General features: G+C 32.9%; 2 protein-coding genes across 2 annotated transcripts; one reads left to right on the top strand and one right to left on the bottom strand.

Moving 5' to 3' along the window:
- Positions 1 to 2472: 2472 nt before the first annotated feature.
- Positions 2473 to 3218, bottom strand: LOC143607814 (uncharacterized). Its single transcript, XM_077083118.1, has 3 exons — positions 3087 to 3218; positions 2870 to 2938; positions 2473 to 2767 (listed from the first exon to the last, which is right to left on the bottom strand). Exons 1-3 carry the CDS (start codon positions 3141 to 3143, stop codon positions 2693 to 2695), a joined length of 201 nt encoding a protein of 66 aa, XP_076939233.1. The 5' UTR covers positions 3144 to 3218; the 3' UTR covers positions 2473 to 2692.
- Positions 3219 to 4817: 1599 nt separating this feature from the next.
- Positions 4818 to 8802, top strand: LOC143607813 (putative inactive ATP-dependent zinc metalloprotease FTSHI 3, chloroplastic). The gene is made up of 5 exons (XM_077083117.1): positions 4818 to 4841; positions 5847 to 6629; positions 7463 to 7786; positions 8093 to 8393; positions 8470 to 8802. The coding sequence occupies exons 2-5, from the start codon at positions 5847 to 5849 to the stop codon at positions 8625 to 8627; spliced, it is 1566 nt and encodes a 521-aa protein (XP_076939232.1). The 5' UTR covers positions 4818 to 4841; the 3' UTR covers positions 8628 to 8802.
- Positions 8803 to 13010: the final 4208 nt, after the last annotated feature.

Raw genomic sequence — 13010 nt, 5'->3', positions numbered from 1 at the left:
AGGAAAGCTAGAATCTGAGATGAAATTCTTCAAACTCATATCACAAACGTTCTAGTTTGGAGAAACCGGAATTAGATCTTCTACGACATTCTTTAAAATCTGTTGACGCTTTGAAGTTATAGTCAGATCTGGGAATTATTTAATCATAAACTCAGATCTAGAAACCATAAATATATTGTCTAATCACAGATCTAAAGGATTTTTCAAAGTTTTGTGTGCATGCAGATTGCGGTTCCGACTCGCGGGTTGCGGTGCGGACGCCGGAGTGTTGACATGCGGATGACTCGCGGGTCGCGGTGCGGACGTCAGAGTGTTTGTTCGCTGCCAATAAATGAAAACTGGTAATACATGGCCTTCAATCTTCACGTTTCTTTTTTGTTTTTGTTTGAGGTGACAAGAAAGTGATGGTATAGGTTATCTCATCTTCTCAAAAAGTGTGCTTGCTGTACCGTTCATGTTGAAACGAATACACATACACAACTTTAATTATTATTATTTCTTCTATATCAATGATTGAATTTCCAATCAAGTGACTTATGACAAAACCTAGATCTAAAGAAAAGAGAGAATGGATCTCTTGTAAAATGAACCGATGATTCCATATCTGGAACGGCTCCAAACATATCTGAAGGTAATTTTCAGATCTATGAATTTTCTGGGTTTCAATCAAACAGATCTGAAAATATGTTTTGATCAACAAATTTTTTGGACTCCCATGGAACAGATCTGAAAGAAGAAATGATAGATCTGTAATTTTTTATGAACAGATCTGAGAACCGAGATGAAAAACAAAGAGTAATTCCTCGTTGTTCAAACAAAAATATGGATGGCGCCAATGAAGAAACACGGATCCACTCCCCAATAATGGGTCCTAGATCCAATGAGTCAACAGGGTAGGATACGGTTAACTGCTGATACGATACGCCTTGATCTTCTTCTCCGGTTGATTAGATCTGCCATGGAAAAGTGGGGGAGTGGAGGTGACTGTTAAGAGAATGAACTCTTGTTTACAGACACAAAAATATGTGGGAGCCAAGGGTCCAAGAGAAGGTCCTTTCATAAAGGCTCCTTATATAGAGACTCCATGGCTACCATCATGAACCCTAACCTTTATTGGGCTAGGCCTGGTTAGGGGTTACCTCCACAAACCCCCAGCCCAATGGGCCTAATTAGTAGACAATAACAATAATGTAATAAACATAATATATTATGTAATAAATAAAAGGTCGTATCGGGTTTGACGTACCCTACATCTACAGATGGATATGTATTCATGAAGGGCTATCATTAGTCAACAAGTTTATTTATGAGATGGACGAAGACGGAGATGAGTTGGATGTGAAGAACAAGTCGTGGAAGACCACTCTTTAGCTTCAGGGCGGGAGGAGCAGGATGACCAGAAACCTATCATGTCCCCCTCAATACTTATCTTTTTTTTTATTTTCAAAAGTGTCCAAAACAAAACGTCATTTTCGAAGTGATACATTAGATAGTCATAGTATGCAAATACATATATAATACATGAAAATACAAACGTGTATTCTTGAATCATATACTCTTTAGATACTGTCATTTTATTATAATAAACATCAATAACTCGATTGATACATCGAGATTCTTTTTTTTTGTTTTACTAAAGAAGCAAATGGCATGCATAACTTGAGGGTAGAAATAGCTAGCTAAACATGATATAATGTGCAACCGGACGATAATAGATACTTTTTAGTTACTACAAGTGGTGGATAAATGAAATTTTGTGGGTGTTGTTTTTAGTGTTCGAATATCTGTCAAGATATTTTTCGGTCTGGTGAGTCAAATCACATAATAAAAAGACAATACCGAATCAAATAAAAATTATAAACATGATAAAAATGTCTCATTGAAAATGTATAATAAAAACATAATATCCTTACAAATGTTCTCTATGTGCTTTTACCTTTTAAAACTGATTAATTATATATTCCAGACAGTAATTCCTGAGTAACTCTTATAACTTATATATATGTTGATGTATAAAGATATATGATTATATTTAAGACACTCAAAATGAGTTTATTTGGTCTTACAAAGTTATGTGTAGTTAATCATGTTAATATAAACATGTTTACTTGAACATTTAATAAAAATTTAGTTGGATATGTATTCATGATGGGCTATAATTAGTCAACAAGTTCATTTAGGCGAGAATATCACAACTTATTTAGTAAACTATTTAACCATTAACACTTTAGAAAGATGAACGGAGACGAGTTGGATGGGAAGAACAAGATGTGGAACATCACTCTTTACCTTCAGGACGGGAGGAGCAGGATGACAAGAAACCTATTATGTCCCCTTCAATAATTATCTTTTTTTTTATTTTTAAAATTAAGCGTCTAAAACAAAAAGTCATTTTTGAAATGATACATTATATAGTCATAGCATGCATATACATATATATAGTAATAATGCAGGAAAACACAAACATGTACCCTTGAATCGTATACTCTTTAGACACTGTCATTTTATTATAATAAACATTAATAACTCGATTGATATATCGAGATTCTTTTTTTGTTTTACAGAAGAAAAAAATGTGTAAAAAAATAAGAAATAAAATAGTGCCAAGCATAAATAAAAAGAATTATGAGAAAATAAATATAGTCCTCATTCAAGAGGATGCCATGATGCTTGAAGAAGTTGAACCATTAGTTTATTTGTTCATCCCAGTTGCATCCTTCACTGCCTCAGTTGCTTGCTGTGCCTTTTCTTGCATTTGTTGACCGGCCTGCATTTTTTTGTTAATTAATCACTTACTAATATATATATATACATATATATATATATATATATTGGTTTCGATCATTAAAACATTAAATTGAAGTTGAACCTGTTGCACTGATTCTTTGGCAGACTGGGCCGCATTACTAGCTTGATCCATCAATTGGTTGCCTTTTTCCTAATAAGACATTTCAAGACAACAAATACAATTTAAAGATTTTACATTTGCAATAAATTGATATAATTTGTTTAAAAATATGAAATCCATTAAGTCAATTCGATCAATGAATTGACAATGGATGATCAAAGAGAGAGAGATGAGTAACCTCGGCTTTGGCTTTGGCCTCACCGGCTTGGACACTTGCGCTTTGTTGGTTGTTCATTTTTATAGCGTTTGTTATATAAATGCAAAAGTACTGAAAGAGATTATGTTGATGATATGATAGTAAGGAAAAATGGAAGTATATATAAGTTGTTTTGAGGATGAAAGAATGGACATGTGTCATGTTAATATCCTAAGAAATTGCATAAGTTTCTCCCTATCATTCTTGCTATAACTAGACATGTTTTCTCGCCGTTTGAACAGGAAAATCACAACTTTATGACATGTGTTATATTTGGAGTGTCAAGAGAGATCGAATGAAAAATGGCCATATGATATATTTGGGAAAAGGTAAAGATATAAAGAAAAATACTTATATATGCATACCATAAATATGAAAGGCACCTTTGACAATAAAAATTCAAATTTTCATTTAATAAACACCCCTTTTACAAAATCTATAATCATGTATAATCAAAACAGTACATTATGTTAAGGTTAATATTCGATTTGAAACTGATTAAATCAATCTTAACCAAACTATAACGTTCAAAAAATGAACAAAGCTTCATATTTTGTTTTTAATGTCAAAAATCTAAAATATTTCAGTTCAGATTAAAATAACAAATAATGGTTATTTAAATTTTGTTACTTATCCAATTATAGTTTTAGTCTATCTTATTCAACATAACACAATTAAGTAACAAATAACGGTCATCTGAAAATCAAAACAAAAAAAAAGACTATCGAATTTGAATTTTGTTATCTATTTAGTTCTAACATACATCAATTCAATTTTTTAGTCTTAGTCGGAAAACCGAACAAACCAAAACCTATTGACACCTCCACCATCATTTCGGCATATATAATAGAATATGCATATTTCCCCCTCCTTAGCTTCTTAAATGCATATTTGCTCACTCAAAAATTTAATTGCATATTTCTCATCTTTCTTTAAAGTTGCCCGATTGCCCTGAGAAATAAAACCCAAATTAAATATTCCAGGTTTATAGGCATACCCTTTGCTCTCGGCGATTAATTTGCAGACTTCTCTCTCATCGGAGCATAAGAGGTTTACGGTTTAAGTTTAGGTTCAATCGGCGATTAGTGATTCTAGGTTTAGGTTTGGTCAGCGATTGATTCCACGTATTATACATGTTCGTTCCACGTTTAATTTATTCATATATATTCCAATGTATGCGACGAAATTATAGGGGGGCTGTTTTAAAGAACTTTATGCACTATTTTCATTAACAGATTCGGAAGGTACCATTTTCTTTGATTTGGTTTTGAGCTGTGATTTTTCATTTTTGATTTTAATTTGGAGTGTGAACATGAATTATTTATTATTTTAAACATAATTAACGTTTTTTTATTATAAATATAACTAAACATATACCAAATTCCGATTCTCACATGTTCTCCTTCATTGTTTTCTAGACACGCAAAAAATCAATGAAACTCGGTTTGAAGATTTAGTGACCCTGTTTGAAGAAAAATAACATTAAGAACCCAGTTATAACACTTTTAAAACTTGATTAATATAGCATGAGATATTTTCCAAAACTAAAGAACGAAAACATATGCAATTTCCCTGTATTAAAATACTTGTTTATAAATAAAAAATAAGAAAATGTGGACGAAAATATGATTCAGCTAATTTCTAGGCGTATAGAAGACATGTTCGTATACTCCAAGGTCCCTTAAAGTACCGATATCGACAATTAATCGGTGTTATTCAATTCACCCGTCAAAATCGGTATCGTCTTTCTTTTCATCGTTGTAATTTCTTATGCTTTACTTTCGTGTGTGTATTTAGATTTTAGACCATAAACCTTCCAAGATTTCTGTTATCATGAGTTAATAATTTACCATCAAGCAGAACCTGATGATGTATTCTTACTTAATAACATCTTTTCTTAAATTATCACTACTTGATTATGATTGGATAACCTTAGTGATGATAGCTGATTAACAAGCCCCTAGTTTCTGTATAACTTTTGCCCAATTAGCTCTTGGATTCTCTTATTAATTGAGATTTTGTGTGTGTGCCTGAGCAGGTGCACAAACTAGGGTTTTGGTCCTTTCAACCGGGATCGGTTTTGGGCCAAAATCCCGATTTGTGCATAAAAAAAACCAGGCTAGTAATGGTGTCTGCCTGTCTGGTTTTGAACCTGAACCAAACCAATGGCGGATCCAGCATACAAACGGGTGGTTCCCCGGAACCACCCGAGTTTCGAAATAATAGTGTACGGATATATAGAAGACGCGTATGAACCACCTTATAAATTAAGAGGGAACCACCTAAAAAAAATTCCTGGATCCGCCACTGAACCAAACTGAACCCGTTTACTTGAACCTGAACTGAACCCAACCAGGATTGACCCAACCCAACCCAGTTTCAAACCGGTTTCAAAATGTAGGTTTACAAACCTGGGTTCAAACCGGTGTTTGTAAACCTATACTTTGGAACCGGGTTGGGTTGGGTCAATCCTGGTTTTGGTGAAACCAGTTCAGGTTCCAACCTGGTTTTTAAGGGGGGAAAGGATCGGTCTTGACTGGTTTGAAACTAGGTTTTAATTGGCTCGGGATGGTCAAAGTCAAACCCAAACTGAACCGATTAAAACCAGGTTTCAAAGTATATGGTTACAAAACAATTTCAACATTTGGTTCGGTTCAACACCGGTTTTTTTGCACCTCTATGCGCGTGCCTGTTTGATTATTGACTATCTTAATACTGATACAGTCTCTTATTGTCCTAAAGATGGGTGACGCCACTGAAACCGAAGAGACCAATCTACAAACCGAACAAACTGATGACGATGTCAAACAACAATTATGGAAACGGTTTCGCCCGAAGCTTTGGTTATCATCAATTTGGAGAAAATACTCTCTCGATTCAAAGTTCAATAACACCAAAACATTCTTGAAAAGCAACATCATTCCCACTTCAATCTCAGTAGCAGTGGCCCTATGTTATCTCCTCTTAAAACCAAACGGGCCGAAATGTAAACTCGTTCCTTATTCAAACTTATTAAAAGGCCTTCAAGACGGAAGCGTGACACGCGTTCAATTCAAAGAGAACTCACGTCGTATAATGTTTTCCGAGCGCGCAAAAACATTAAATAAAAAGACTGAAGCTACTTTTAAATTACAAGATATTATAACATCTATGCTTACAAAGCTATCAAGAAAACATGACGGCGATAATAATAATAATAATCGAGAGCTTGTTGCAAACCGAGTTGTTTTTAAACGCGGGTGGCAGTTTAAAACACTATATATTGATGACGATTATAAGCAGCTTCTTGATTTGATGAAAGAAAAGGGGACCACATACGGGCTGGACCCGGAACCCTTTTTGGTTTCAACGGGGAGACGGATTTTTTCTACTTTATTAAGTCAAGCACCTTCATGGGCTATGTTGTCTTTAGTGGCTCACGGGCTCGGTGGTGGTGGAACCATAGCGAGAAAACCGAGTAAAAATAGTACGGTTAGTTTTGATGATATTCAAGGTGTCGATGAAGCTAAGATTGAGCTAATGGAGGTAACATTAATCTTTTGACCTTTTGACTTCTGTTGATTTGAGTTAGTCTGTTGATTTTGAGCTAATGGAGAAAACTAGTAAAAACCCGAAGACGACCCGTTTAACCTGAAAGTTTTTTGTTTTTTATTGTTTTTGCATAGTATTTACTTTAAATTTACATTTTTACTATAAAAAATACAAATTTATATAAAACAGTTACATTTTAGTTATAAATTCTTATGCCAATTTCCTTTTTAGTTTTAAAATTTGGCATAACCGATTTAATTTATTACATAATATACATTAATAAAAGCAAAATAACAACTAAATGGGTTAAACGGGTCAACCTGCGAACCCACAGGGTTGACCTGAACACAACCCACATAGCTAAATAGGCTAGCAGGTTCGACTTGAAACTGACTTGAACCCGTTTATAACAAACCCAAATTAGTGAATTTTGTGTAGGTTCGTGCCGTGTCAAAATTTCACTCTTCAAATTGTGTAACACAAACACGACCTGTGGAACCCGTTTATCTAAACGAGTCAAAAGAGTTGTAAGTGAGTTTACAACTGGTTAAATGGTTCATAAATGGCTTGTTAGATTGCAATAATGGGTTAAACGAGTTGACGAGTTGCCTATATTTATAATTGTTTTATAATTTTAAAGGGGTTGATGGATCGACCCAAGTAATTAAACGAGTTAAACAGGAAGATAACATGACCCTTAAAATTAAAACAAGTTAAACAGGACAACCCTAACACAACCTGTTTAATTAAATGGCTTAAACATGTTTATTAGTATGTTGATCTTTTGACTTTTGTTACCTGAACTAACTGAACAAAATTTCTTGTAGATTGTTTCATGTTTGCAAGGGGATTCAAACTACACAAATCTTGGAGCCATATTACCTCGAGGCGTACTTCTAGTGGGTCCACCCGGAATAGGAAAGACATTACTAGCTCGTGCGGTTGCTGAAAAAGCAGGGGTCCCGTTTTTCATCACATGTGCAAGTGAGTTTGTTGAGATGTTTGTTGGAAGAGGCGCGAGTCGCATTAGGGATCTTTTCAAGGAGGCTAGAAAGCACGCGCCTTCTATAATTTTCATTGATGAACTTGATGCGGTCGGCCTCAAACGTGGAAGAGGCTTCAACACCGAGGGCGACCAAACATTAAACCAAGTATGTTTTCGTGTCTGGTCGGCTTAGTTGTTGACTAGAGTTATAATGGTCAAAATTGGTTGCTTTTGGGATCGAACTGAAAAATCGTTTTTTCTTTTTGGTTTTTGATAACTGTTCGGTTTTTTATTTTCACAATGGGTCTGGTTTGGTTTTTTCGGCTTTACCAATACATCAGTTTTTGAAAAAACACTAAACCAAACCGTCGGTTTATGATTAGGTTTGGCTAAGTCGGTTATTTCAGTTACTGTTTTCGTTTATTTTGGTTTTGTTTAAACTCCTAATTGATGATGCTTTTGATGTTAACAGTTGTTGACAGAAATGGACGGGTTCGAGTCTGATAAAAAGGTTGTAGTAATAGCAGCAACAAACCGACCCGAAATGTTGGATTCGGCTCTGCTTCGTGCAGGCCGGTTTTCAAGAAAAGTCATTGTGAGGGAACCTGATGAAGATGGAAGGAGGAAGATCTTGGCCGTTCATTTCAGAGGGGTCCCCCTTGAGGAGGATAGAGATGACATCTTTAATCTTGTTGCATCATTAACCCCGGGTTTAGTAGGTGCTGACCTGGCAAATATTGCCAACGAATCCGCTCTTCTTGCAGCACGCAGAGGTAGACACTATAAAAAAATTTTCAAAATATTTTCTAATTTCATAAATAATTTTTTTTTGTAAATTGGCTTTTGTAGGTGCGGTTTGTGTGTCGAGAGATGATATATTGGAAGCGGTTGATAGAGCTAGAGTCTCGTTCGACGATAGGCAGCAACAACAGGGGTTTAGCGAACAGGAAGCTCAGGAAATAAATTTTATTATGTCGCGACTAGCACAGTCAAAGTATGATAATTGAGCTGTTTTTGCAGTTGATCTGGTAATGTTTTTGAAGATGTTTAGACTATTATGAGCATTTGAAAGTAGAGGGTCCGCGTTTAAATAGAAAGGTTTGGCGATTTTGTAATGTTAACTATTAACTCAGGTCATTTATATCAATCACTATTGTTTGATTCGTCTCGGAGTTCAGTGATTAAGTTTTTGTTACCAAAATGTTCTCGAAACGCCTTGTGATGGAGGTTAATTATTTCTTTGTGAACGAATAATGCTGTCAATGAAATTTGGCCGTCTTTCTTAAACAAGATAAGTCAGACTCTAATGCTATGTGTAACACTTGACTTCTCCTACAAACCAATATTATTTGTTTTACCTATTATTTTGGTTCAAGTGAAAACATCGTAGAAAGCCATTTATCGTGAAAGTTATCAATCAACACGCTAAATGTGAAGTTCTTTTTCCTGTTTAGTCCTGTAATCATTCCTCGTAATCAAGCAGTTAAATCACATGTCTGCCTAATGCTGCATTTATGCTTGCAAATTATCCTTTTCTTAAAGACAATAACATATCAGTATAAAAAATCATGAAAATCTACTATTATAATAAACAAAAACCTTTGTTGTGTCATAGCCCATATGACACCTAATTGTTCTATTTTTATGCCAAGTGGCATCATTATTATTCAACATTGAAAGTCAACCGGTGTTTTAAAAGCCGGTTTAAACCGGTTTCCGCACAACAAACCGGTATTTTGAGTCTGGTATATTTCGCCGGTTTGCTAGAACATCGTACCGGCGGTTTTTTTCTAAAATACCGGTTTTTACCGGCAAACCGGTTTTACGCAATAGAATTTTTTGATATTTGCAACCCATATGTTTCCAAAAGTACTTTTAATCCAACAATTAACATTCGAACGTGTAAACTTTAGAGTTTTTTTTTTTAAATTGAGTGTTTTTGTATTATTTTTTTAATATAGATTAAATTTTAGATTATTTTGTTATGGATTAATTTACTTTTGGGTTATTTTTGGAGTTAAAGTTGTATTTATAGGAAATTATAAGGTAAACTATTCAACCAGTTGAACATTCCGGTATAACCCAGTTCAACCGGTTGTATCATTTTTTAGCCCAATCTGGTACAAGTAAAATACCGGTTTTTAAAACATTGGTCAAAACTATCTAATTTAAACAATTAATAAATATTTTAAACATTCCATATTAATGATTTATCTATGATTTTTTATTAGTAAATAAAGTTAAAAAAATATAATAAAAGAATGTATGTAAAACTTTTGAAACTCATTTTAGTGTTTGGAAATATATGTTGTATGTTTTTAGTTTATTAGTAACCAATTCAAAAGGTGTCACTATTAGTCTTTACTCTGAACAATACGAAAACGGTTCATCTTAGTTGATTACTTTTTACTTTTAATTCTTTATTATAAACTTTTTTATATGTATTGATAACTTTTGCTAAAATGACATAATTCAACACTCAATGAGAATAATTGATTGATGATGGTGCATATCAATACTCTTTCTTTTATATCTAATAATTATGTGAATTTTTTATGACACATGTTAACTGATATTCATTGTGCTTATTATACTTCATTAGTAGGTCAAGGTATTATACAAGCTTGCATCAACTAGAGTTTCAGACCAAATTTAAAAATAGAGTTGTTTTGATCCACGTAATACAGTGGTACCATAACGAGTTTTTGTTTATATCCATTTATATTCATGAAGCAAAATTCATATCTTTTTGGATGACTATCATTGTGTTGTCTGTTACATTAACAACACTCATTTTTATTTTTATTTTTAATTTCAAATTTTGCAAGTTGGGACCATAAAGTATAATTGACTACTAGAAATGATAGGGAAATGGTTGTAATTATGGGTGTTGCAAACCGATTCTATACAAAATCATTGTAAGATCATGAGCAGGGTGTTTGAAATAATAATTTGTTTCTTTTAAGTTGGCTATTTAATATTATGATTTATTTGTGTTGTATCTTTTATACAAAAATCTCGAAATTGTTTGATACAAGGGAGGAATGATGGTTTGGTTTTCAATGAGATACTTATTTGTTGTGAATAAAACATTCACAACAGTTTTTTTACTCTGATTTAAGTAATAGGTCACAACAAGTTCCACTTGAAACATACCCACTTTTAGTATGACTTGGAACATGTTGGGCAAGACGGCAAGTTCAACTGTATTCGCCCCTTTAAGTAAACATGTCAAATTTGCTACTTGTGTTCTCTTATAGCTGGAAAAATGGACGGGTCATGTTAGTCGCCGCAACGCATAAGAATCGGTTTGGTCAGTACACATTTTTTTTACTTTTACACATAAATATAAAACTCACTATAACTGTTAAGTTTCCTGTATATTGTTGGAATTGAGTAAAATGTGTCAAGATCATCAAAAGTTATAAATTTAGTAAGATGACATGTTTGAAACTGAAAAAAATGTTATAAAATACCTATAACTTTATTTGTATTACACTTTCTTTGCCGATATTACCAAATATGCAGTTTCCCTTGATTATAATTTTATAACATAAGGCATGAATTAGAAAAAAAAACATGAAGTAAGCCATACAAGTTTATTTTTTATTAGTTATGGATGATTAATAATTAATATCATAAAACCCTAAATTTGAATACTTTGGTAATTTGTTTTACCAATAAAACTATTGCAGTTGTTGATTAAGTAGAAAGTTATGTTGAGACTAAACGTACCACCCCCTCGTCTACTTGTCATACCTCCTCCCCTAGACTTTTTATTTTTTTAACAAATTTATTTGACATATTACTCTCCTGTAACATTCTTTTTACATTTTATAGTTTTTTTTAAATATCAAACCAAAAACTATAAAGTTTTTGTTTTTATTTTTATATATATTTTTTGTATGTCACTTTTTTTGTGCTTATTTTTCTTGATCATAATAATAAAATTTTATTATCATCAGTGTCCATATATGTATATATTATATATATATATATATATATATTGATATATGTTTGGTCATATTCATGTACATTAAAAAGCTACATTAGAAAACTTTCATAATATAGAACTTGTTTTAAACAAATGCAAACAATCTCTAAAAACTATTAAAAAGCCAACTATCTCGACGTGACATGAGCGTGAAGAGGGATCAAGAATCAGTTTTCTTTCTATAAAGAAATAAAATAATTATAGAAAAAACAAAACATATTTTTAAATATAAAAAAGTGTTTATTATAAATAAGAAAAAGTGATATTTTGTTATTTAAAAAATGTCATTTCTAAAATATTAAAAACAATAATAATAAAAAAGAACAAAATGACAATGAAGAAACAAATAGGTTTGAATTGTATCAATGAAACACATGAGAGGGGGTATATTCAGTAAAAATGAAGGGGGTGAGGTACGTTTAACGGCACTCTTATTCCAATATAAAGAATATCATAATAAGATAATGAATGAAATTAAATTTTTTAAACCCGTGTAATACACGGGTTTCTAACCTATTATATATTACACATAAATTTACACATCATTCATCTTAAAAACTAAAAAGTTACTTAAGATGCTTGAGCATTCCCATCCCATCTATCATCCCCTTTGTCATCCTTAAGTTTTATTAAACCTTACTAAAAACGCCTCCAACCATCCACCTTTTCTTTACCCTAACCTAATTTTTAAGAAGTTATTACACTAACTTTTTACTTATAAAGAAGCTATTATTCATCATTCTTTAAATTATTGTAGTTGTATAGAAAAAAGAAAGATAATAAAATAATTGTTTGCGGGTAAGATAAATATAAAAGTTATGAAAGTGATATGGGGGGTTTCTTAAAATGAGGGATAAATTTTGAAAAGAATGCTTTTTAATTAAATTAGACGGTCAAAAAATCATGAATGGGGATGTGAATGCTCTTATATGCTACACAAAATTTTAATTTAAGCATTCATGTAAATACAATTCTAGTCACGATTAAAGTTGCTAAGATTGATAATAAGATCTTGTGAACTTCAGATTCTTCATATAACGAAAAGGGTACAGGTTGATATGGTAACTGTCACACCCCAATTTACGGCGGAATTCCGGGGCGCGAACTGTTGGTTCACAGCTCACAAGACACTATCATACAATAATCGATGACAGTATCTAACATTACTTCATAAAATTTAAATCAGATACACGCATCATCCAAAGAAATTACATTAGACACGTTAACCAGCACTGGACGATTTAATCGATGTCGAAAGCATTAACTGATGTCAGCCATCAGATTCGTTAATCGACGATGACTGCTTTACCAGCATCGATGCATAAACGATTTCTTATGTCGGACGCGTAATCAACAACATACACCACTTAGGGATGGCAATGGAACCCGAACCCAA

The sequence above is a fragment of the Bidens hawaiensis genome, unplaced genomic scaffold (assembly GCF_021521415.1).
Source record: "Bidens hawaiensis isolate Kalapana, Puna unplaced genomic scaffold, B.hawaiensis_p1.1 tig00087098_1, whole genome shotgun sequence".
NCBI lineage: Eukaryota > Viridiplantae > Streptophyta > Magnoliopsida > Asterales > Asteraceae > Bidens > Bidens hawaiensis.
This window is presented reverse-complemented; position numbering and strand designations above follow the sequence as displayed.

Coding starts and splice junctions, on each gene's coding strand:
- LOC143607814 (XM_077083118.1), bottom strand. CDS start 3,143: ATGAACAACCAACAAAGCGCAAGTGTCCAAGCCGGTGAGGCCAAAGCC. Junction 2,939..3,086: donor AGGCCAAAGCCAAAGCCGAG/GTTACTCATCTC, acceptor ATGTCTTATTAG/GAAAAAGGCAACCAATTGAT. Junction 2,768..2,869: donor CCAAAGAATCAGTGCAACAG/GTTCAACTTCAA, acceptor AAAAAAATGCAG/GCCGGTCAACAAATGCAAGA.
- LOC143607813 (XM_077083117.1), top strand. CDS start 5,847: ATGGGTGACGCCACTGAAACCGAAGAGACCAATCTACAAACCGAACAA. Junction 6,630..7,462: donor CTAAGATTGAGCTAATGGAG/GTAACATTAATC, acceptor AATTTCTTGTAG/ATTGTTTCATGTTTGCAAGG. Junction 7,787..8,092: donor GCGACCAAACATTAAACCAA/GTATGTTTTCGT, acceptor TGATGTTAACAG/TTGTTGACAGAAATGGACGG.